The 8,664-nt window shown below is 60.0% G+C and overlaps 1 protein-coding gene across 1 annotated transcript; it reads right to left on the bottom strand.

The window, feature by feature from the left end:
* Window positions 1-825: 825 nt before the first annotated feature.
* Window positions 826-8,163, bottom strand: LOC147118330 (epimerase family protein SDR39U1-like). The gene is made up of 3 exons (XM_085984397.1): window positions 8,060-8,163; window positions 5,675-5,828; window positions 826-1,772 (listed from the first exon to the last, which is right to left on the bottom strand). The coding sequence occupies exons 2-3, from the start codon at window positions 5,751-5,753 to the stop codon at window positions 1,363-1,365; spliced, it is 489 nt and encodes a 162-aa protein (XP_085840523.1). The 5' UTR covers window positions 5,754-5,828; window positions 8,060-8,163; the 3' UTR covers window positions 826-1,362.
* Window positions 8,164-8,664: the final 501 nt, after the last annotated feature.

Raw genomic sequence — 8,664 nt, 5'->3', positions numbered from 1 at the left:
TGGGATATGTGTCGGTGCAGGCTCGATGGGCCGAAATGGCCTCTATCTGCACTGTGGGGTTTCTGTGATTTCTGTGAAGGTTAAGAGGAGATTTGATGGAGGTGTTCAAAATCATGAGGGGTCTGGACAGAGTAGAGAGAAACTGTTCCCATTGGCGGAAGGGTCGAGAACCAGAGGACACAGATTTAAGGTAATTGGCAGAAGAACCAAAGGCGACATGAGGAAAAACTTTTTTACGCAGCGAGGGGTTAGGATCTGGAACGCACTGCCTGAAAGGGTGGTGGAGGCAGATTCAATCATTGCTTTCAAAAAAAGGGAAAAATTTGCAGGACTACGGGGAAATAGCAGGAGGGATGTCCCAAAGCACTTTACAGCCAATGAAGTACTTTTGAAGTGTAGTCACTGTTATAACGTAGGAAACACGGCAGCCAATTTGTGCACAGCAAGATCCCACAGTGAGGTAAATGACCAGATAACTTGTTTTTTCAGTGATGTTGTGTTGAGGGATAAATATTGGTCCCAGGACACCGGGAAGAACTCCAGCTGCTTGTCTTCCAATCTTTTACGTCCCACCTGAGGGGGCAGACGCGGCCCTTGGTTTAACGTCTCATCCAAAAGGCAGTGCAGTTAATTTTGCATTGAGCACTGTCCAGTTTCGCCCCACCCCCATCCCCAACCCCTCCAATCTCCCAGGTCCAGTGCCTGCGTGCTTTTAAAATACAACAAGGAGAGGGCGCAATGGAGATTTACCAGAATGGTACCAGGGATGAGGGACTTGAGATGTGGTGAGGTCTCTCGACAAAAGATGACAAGGGACACAGCAGCTCAACACCATCACAGCAAAAGAAAACAAACCTTTATTGCTTTTCGAATAATTGGTTTACAGACACAAGCAAAATTCAACGGGACCGACATCTTGGGGTGGGGGCGGCAGGGGTCTTGCAGCACGTCCGCACCTTCTGATCCTGCAATTCTCCCATCAACTGCACTCGTCCCCTGTCTCGCCCTCTCTCCCATCCTCTGACCCCCGACCTCGCCATCCCTGACGCTGCCATCCCCGACCCTTGACCTCACCATCGCTATCCTGACGCCCCCGACCTCGCCATCTCTGACCCTGCCATCCCCAACCCTTGACCTCACCATCCTCAATCCCCGACCTCACCATCCCTGACCCTGCCATCCCCAACCCTTGACCTCACCGTCCTCGACCCCTGACCTCGCCATCCTGACACCCCCCGACCTCGCCATCTCCTGACCCTGCCAACCTCGCATTCCCTCATCAATTGACTCTGACCTCGCCTTCCCCCAACCCCGACCTCGCCATCCCTTCCCCCGACTTGGCCCGCGGGGCCGTCGCGAGGGTCAAGACACGATGTCCTCCAGGGCGGCCTGGAGCTCGGGGTAGCGGTACTTGTACCCGCTCTGCAAGGTGCGCTCAGGCACCACCCGCTGGCCCTCCAGCAACATCACCCCCCGCTCGGCACCCAGCACGGCCTGCACCGCCAACCCAGGCAGGGCCAGCAGCGCCGGACGCCTTAGGCTGGCCGCCAGCGCCCCCGTGAACTCGCCGTTGGTGTTCTGGGTGGGGGCCACCCCGTTCAGAACGCCCGTCACCGACCCGTTGTCCAGCGCGTGTGCGATGATCCCGCCCAGGTCCTCCACGTGGATCCACGGGAAGTACTGCTGGCCAGACCCGATCGGTCCTCCAACCCCCAGCCAGAATGGCCAAATCATCTGCTTGATGGCACCGCCGTCCTTGCCCAGCACCACTCCTGGGGAACGGAGAGAGAGCGAGTGAGGGTTAGAGGGGAGCCGTACACAGCACCACCCCTGGGGAACGGAGAGAGAGAGAGCGAGGGAGGGTTAGAGGGGAGATGTACACAGCACCACTCCTGGGGAGAGAGAGAGCGAGAGAGGGTTAGAGGGGAGTCGTACACAGCACCACCCCTGGGGAACGGAGAGAGAGAGAGCGAGGGAGGGTTAGAGGGGAGTCGTACACAGCACCACTCCTGGGGAACGGAGAGAGAGGGTTAGAGGGGAGATGTACACAGCACCACTCCTGGGGAGAGAGAGAGCGAGAGAGGGTTAGAGGGGAGACGTACACAGCACCACCCCTGGGGAACGGAGAGAGAGAGAGAGGAGGTTAGAGGGGAGACGTACACAGCACCACTCCTGGGGAATGGGGAGAGAGCGAGAGGGGGTTAGAGGGGAGACGTACACAGCACCACTCCTGGGGAATGGGGAGAGAGTGAGAGGGGGTTAGAGGGGAGACGTACACAGCACCACTCCTGGGGAACGGAGAGAGAGAGAGAGGGGGTTAGAGGGGAGACGTACACAGCACCACTCCTGGGGAATGGGGAGGAGAGCGAGAGGGGGTTAGAGGGGAGACATACACAGCACCACTCCTGGGGAACGGGGAGAGAGCGAGAGGGGGTTAGAGGGGAGACGTACACAGCACCACTCCTGGGGAATGGGGAGAGAGCGAGAGGGGGTTAGAGGGGAGACGTACACAGCACCACTCCTGGGGAGAGAGAGAGCGAGAGGGGGTTAGAGGGGAGACGTACACAGCACCACTCCTGGGGAATGGGGAGAGAGCAAGAGGGGGTTACAGGGGAGACATACACAGCACCACTCCTGGGGAATGGGGAGAGAGTGAGAGGGGGTTAGAGGGGAGACATACACAGCACCACTCCTGGGGAATGGGGAGAGAGCGAGAGGGGGTTAGAGGGGAGACGTACACAGCACCACTCCTGGGGAATGGGGAGAGCAAGAGAGGGTTAGAGGGGAGACATACACAGCACCACTCCTGGGGAATGGGGAGAGAGTGAGAGGGGGTTAGAGGGGAGACATACACAGCACCACTCCTGGGGAATGGGGAGAGAGCGAGAGGGGGTTAGAGGGGAGACGTACACAGCACCACTCCTGGGGAATGGGGAGAGAGCGAGAGGGGGTTAGAGGGGAGACATACACAGCACCACTCCTGGGGAATGGGGAGAGAGTGAGAGGGGGTTAGAGGGGAGACGTACACAGCACCACTCCTGGGGAATGGGGAGAGAGTGAGAGGGGGTTAGAGGGGAGACATACACAGCACCACTCCTGGGGAATGGGGAGAGAGTGAGAGGGGGTTAGAGGGGAGACGTACACAGCACCACTCCTGGGGAATGGGGAGAGAGCGAGAGGGGGTTAGAGGGGAGACATACACAGCACCACTCCTGGGGAATGGGGAGAGAGCGAGAGGGGGTTAGAGGGGAGACGTACACAGCACCACTCCTGGGGAATGGGGAGAGCAAGAGAGGGTTAGAGGGGAGACATACACAGCACCACTCCTGGGGAATGGGGAGAGAGTGAGAGGGGGTTAGAGGGGAGACGTACACAGCACCACTCCTGGGGAATGGGGATGAGAGCGAGAGGGGGTTAGAGGGGAGACATACACAGCACCACTCCTGGGGAATGGGGAGAGAGTGAGAGGGGGTTAGAGGGGAGACGTACACAGCACCACTCCTGGGGAATGGGGAGAGAGTGAGAGGGGGTTAGAGGGGAGACGTACACAGCACCACTCCTGGGGAATGGGGAGAGAGTGAGAGGGGGTTAGAGGGGAGACGTACACAGCACCACTCCTGGGGAATGGGGAGAGAGCGAGAGGGGGTTAGAGGGGAGACATACACAGCACCACTCCTGGGGAATGGGGAGAGAGCGAGAGGGGGTTAGAGGGGAGACGTACACAGCACCACTCCTGGGGAATGGGCAGAGAGAGCGAGAGGGGGTTAGAGGGGAGAGGTAAACAGCACCACTCCTGGGGAATGGAGAGAGAGCGAGAGGGGGTTAGAGGGGAGACGTACACAGCACCACTCCTGGGGAATGGGAGGGGGGGGGGGAGGGGAAGGGGGAGTGGGAGGGAGAAAGAGAACCAAAGGAAACAGGAGCAAGAGAAAGACAGGAAAGTGCCAGTCCAGGGAGAAGAGAGATCATACACAACAACTTGCCATTATATAGCGCGTTTAACACCTTTAAATGGCAGGGTTAACAAGCAGGGCCACGACTGGCTTCAGGGAAATCAGCCATGGTTGCCCAGTCCCGATCACTGGCGGGGGTTGGGGGGGAGGGGGGAAGACAAGGATCGGAGTCGGCTGGGCGCGCTGCACCCCTCAGTCGAATATCCCATCGAATCTCAGGCTGGGTCGGAGGTCGCGGACCGGGCGCTCAAGGTGCGGGGTTGGAGGGGGCGGCGGGAAAACCCACCTAGCCTTTAAAAAATAAAAAGGCTGCTCTTCAAAGTGGTGGGCCGTGGGTTTTCTCAGTCAACCTGGGAGGGCGGCCGGGGGCCTCGGTTTAACGTCTCATCCGAAAGACGGTGCAGTCCATCTCGCCTTGGATGATCCCGTTCTCCCCGCCCCTCTCATGCCTGCGTACAACAAGGAGGGGGTGCAGGAGATTCACCAGAATGGTACCGGGGGATGAGGGACTTCAGTGATGTGGAGAGACTTCGAGAGTTAGCTGGTCTTGTTCGCCTTCGAGCAGAGAAGGTTAAGAGGAGAAACTGTTTCCATTGGCAGGAGGGTCGGTAACCAGAGGACACAGATTTAAGATACTTGGCAAAAGAACCAGAGGGGGGAGATGAGCAGTAGTGTATTTACGCAGTGAGTTGTTGTGATCTGGAACGCGCTGCCTGAAATTGCGGTGGAAGCAGATTCAAGAGTAACTTTCAAAAAGAGAACTGGGTAAATACCTGAAGGGGAAAAAATTTGCAGGACCATGGGGGGGAAAAGGGCAGGAGGGAGCGGGACTAATCAGGCTGCTTTTTCCAGAGGCTGCACGGGTACGATGGGCCTGAATGGCCTCTTTCTGTGCTGCATGATTCTAGAACCACGGGGCAGTTTCAGGATAAGGGGTCGCCCATTTAAGACGGAGATGAGGAGGAATTTCTTCTCTCAGAGGGACGTGAATCTTTGGAATTCTCTGCCCCAGAGAGCGGTGGAGGCTGGGTCATTAAATATATTTAAGAACTTAAGAATATAAGAAATGGAAGCAGGAGTCGGCATGTCGGCCCTGCTCCGCCATTCAATGAGATCATGGCTGATCTTCTGCCTCAACTCCATTCACCGGCCCTATCGCCACATCCCTTGATGCCCTTACTAGTCAGAAATCTATCGACTTCTGTTTTGAATATATCCAACGACTGAGCCTCCACAGCCCTCTGGGGTAGAGAATTCAAAGATTCACCGCCCTCTGTGTGAAGAAATTTCTCCTCATCTCAGTCCTGAATGGCCGACCCTTTATCCTGAGGCTGTGGCCCCTGGTTCTCGACTCCCCAGCCAAGGGAAACATTCTCCCAGCATCCACCCTATCAAGCCCTGTAAGAATACAGGCCTAGTTTACTCAATCTCTTCTCATACGACAGTCCCGCCATCCCAGGAATCAATCCTGTGAACCTTCGTTGCACTCCCTCTATGGCAAGTATATCCTCCCTTACGTAAGGAGAACCAAAACTGTACACAATAAGTTGGAGATAGGACAGATATTTGAGCTACAGGGGAGTCGAGGTGTGGGGATCGGCGGGAAAGTAGAGTTGAGGCCAAGATCAGATCAGCCATGATCTTATTGAATGGCGGAGCAGGCTCGAGGGGCCGAATGGCCTGTTCCTGGCTCCTATTTCTTATGTTCTTATTGAACTTACCGGAACGCACGATGACCTGACGCACGACCTGGCCCTTGTCTGCCGGCAGCTGTGCGGCCTCCTCCCAGTCCCTCACCATGACGGGACATGAAGTCAAAGTCACCGCCTGGGCTGCTCTCGTCGTACTCAGTGGTCAGACTCGGCCGATAGTACCCTGGGGGGCAGGGGAGGGAGGGGGGGGGGGGAGGAGGGGGGGGAGGGGAGGGGAGGGGGGGGTGAAAGAGAGTAAATCAGTCACTGCGCACAAATCTGTGAAGGCTCCCTCAGTACTGCCCCTCCGACAGTGCAGCACTTCCCTCAGTACTGCCCCTCCGACAGTGGGAGCACTCCCTCAGTACAGCCCCTCCGACAGTGCAGAGCTCCCTCAGTACTGCCCCTCCGACATTGCTGCACTCCCTCAGTACTGCCCCTCCGACAGTGCAGCCCTCCCTCAGTACTGCCCCTCCGACAGTGCAGTGCTCTCAGTACTGCCCCTCCGACAGTGCAGCGCTCCCTCAGTACTGCCCCTCCGACAGTGCAGCGCTCCTCAGTACTGCCCCTCCGACAGTGCAGTGCTCCCTCAGTACTGCCCCTCCGACAGTGCAGCGCTCCCTCAGTACTGCCCCTCCGACAGTGCAGTGCTCTCTCAGTACTGCCCCTCCGACAGTGCCGCGCTCCCTCAGTACTGCCCCTCCGACAGTGCAGTGCTCCCTCAGTACTGCCCCTCCGACAGTGCAGCGCTCCCTCAGTACTGCCCCTCCGACAGTGCAGTGCTCTCTCAGTACTGCCCCTCCGACAGTGCAGCGCTCCCTCAGTACTGCCCCTCCGACAGTGCAGCACTCCCTCAGTACTGCCCCTCCGACAGTGCAGTTCTCTCAGTACTGCCCCTCCGACAGTGCGGCACACCCTCAGTACTGCCCCTCCGACAGTGCGGCGCTCCCTCAGTACTGCCATTCCGACAGTGTGGCACTCCCCAAGGCGCTGCACAGGAGCGATATTAAACAAAATTCGACACTGAGCCACCTCAGGAGATATTCGGACAGATGACCAAAAGCTCGGTCGAAGCGGTAGGTTTTAAGGAGCGTGTTAAAGGTGGAGAGAGAGGCGGAGAGGTTTAGGCAGGGAATTCCAAAGCTTAGGGCCCAGGCAACAGAAGGCATGGCCTCCAATGCTGGAGCGATTATAATCAGGGATGCTCAAGAGGGCAGAATTAGAGGAGCGCCGATATCTCGGGGGGTTGTGGGGCTGAAGGAGATTACAGGGATAGGAAGGGGGTGAAGCCATGGAGGGATTTGAAAACAAGGAAGAGAATTTTGGTCAAAGAAGTAGATTTTAAAGGAGGAGAGTGAGGCGGAGAGGTTTAAGCATGGAATTCCAGAGCTTACGGCCCAGGCAGCTGAAGGCACGGCCGCCAATGGTGGCGCGATTATAATCAGGGGGATGCGCAAGAGGCCCGGATTGGAGAAGCGCAGGGTTGTAGGGCTGGAGGAGGTTACTGAGATGGGGGGGCGGAGGCCATGGAGTACAAAAGCAAGGAAGTTATGCTAAACCTTTACAAATCTCTGGTTAGGCCTCAAAGAAACACTTGCATTTACATCGCACCATTCACAAGCTCAAGACTACAGGCATAGGGGCAGCCACGGGGCGGGGCCCCAGGCAGGCGGGCAGCCACGGGGCGGGGCCCCAGGCAGGCGGGCAGCCACGGGGCGGGGCCCCAGGCAGGCAGGCAGCCACGGGGCGGGGCCCCAGGCAGGCGGGCAGCCACGGGGCGGGGCCCCAGGCAGGCGGGCAGCCACGGGGCGGAGCCCCAGGCAGGCGGGCAGCCACGGGGCGGAGCCCCAGGCAGGCGGGCAGCCACGGGGCGGAGCCCCAGGCAGGCGGGCAGCCACGGGGCGGAGCCCCAGGCAGACGGGCAGCCACGGGGCGGAGCCCCAGGCAGGCGGGCAGCCACGGGGCGGAGCCCCAGGCAGACGGGCAGCCACGGGGCGGAGCCCCAGGCAGACGGGCAGCTCCCCAGGCAGACGGGCAGCCACGGGGCGGAGCCCCAGGCAGACGGGCAGCTCCCCGGGCAGACGGGCAGCCACGGGGCGGAGCCCCAGGCAGACGGGCAGCGCCCCAGGCAGACGGGCAGCCACGGGGTGGAGCCCCAGGCAGACGGGCAGCCACGGGGCGGAGCTCCAGGCAGACGGGCAGCCACGGGGCGGAGCCCCAGGCAGACGGGCAGCCACGGGGCGGAGCTCCAGGCAGACGGGCAGCCACGGGGCGGAGCTCCAGGCAGACGGGCAGCCACGGGGCGGAGCTCCAGGCAGACGGGCAGCCACGGGGCGGAGCTCCAGGCAGACGGGCAGCCACGGGGCGGAGCCCCAGGCACACAGATGACTAAGCGGCACCCTCTGCGCAATTTACCAACTCCGGTGAGCAGGACCCAAACCCGTGGCGGTTTCTTGGCACCAACAATGGCGGTCCTCAGCGTCTTTGTGGTGTTAACCCGGCTCGACACCACCTCTTCCTTGAACTTTGCATTCCATCTGTAAGGGCAGGAGCAAGGGGCACGAGCTAAACACTGCCACCCACACACACAAACAAACACACACACGCACGCCCCCTCTGTCTCTCTCTCGCGCGCGCGCGCGCCCCTCCTCCGTCACTCTCACGACACGCATCCTCTCCATCTCTCTCGCGTTGCGCGCCCCCTCCGTCTCTCTCTCGCGCCCCCTCCCTTCCGTCTCTCACGCGCGCGCCCCACCTCCGTCTCTCTCGCGACGCGCGCCCCTTCCGTCTCTCTCTCGCGCGCGCGCCCCCCTCCGTCTCTCTCTCGCGCGCGCGCCCCCTCCGTCTCTCTCTCGCGCGCCCCTCCGTCTCTCTCTCGCGCGCCCCCTCCGTCTCTCTCTCGCGCGCCCCCTCCGTCTCTCTCTCGCGCGCCCCCTCCGTCTCTCTCTCGCGCGCGCGCCCCCTCCGTCTCTCTCGCGCGCGCCCCCCTCCGTCTCTCTCTCGCACGCCCCCTCCATCTC

Source organism: Somniosus microcephalus, chromosome 4, assembly GCF_052327205.1.
Source record: "Somniosus microcephalus isolate GS21.2 chromosome 4, FLI_Smic_1.0, whole genome shotgun sequence".
NCBI classification, from domain to species: domain Eukaryota; kingdom Metazoa; phylum Chordata; class Chondrichthyes; order Squaliformes; family Somniosidae; genus Somniosus; species Somniosus microcephalus.
This window is presented reverse-complemented; position numbering and strand designations above follow the sequence as displayed.

Bases quoted from the DNA above. Each gene is read 5' to 3' on its own strand.
- LOC147118330 (XM_085984397.1), bottom strand. From the start codon at position 5,753: ATGGTGAGGGACTGGGAGGAGGCCGCACAGCTGCCGGCAGACAAGGGC. The intron at 1,773-5,674 runs GTAAGTTCAATA...TCCGTTCCCCAG, and splicing joins TCAGGTCATCGTGCGTTCCG to GAGTGGTGCTGGGCAAGGAC.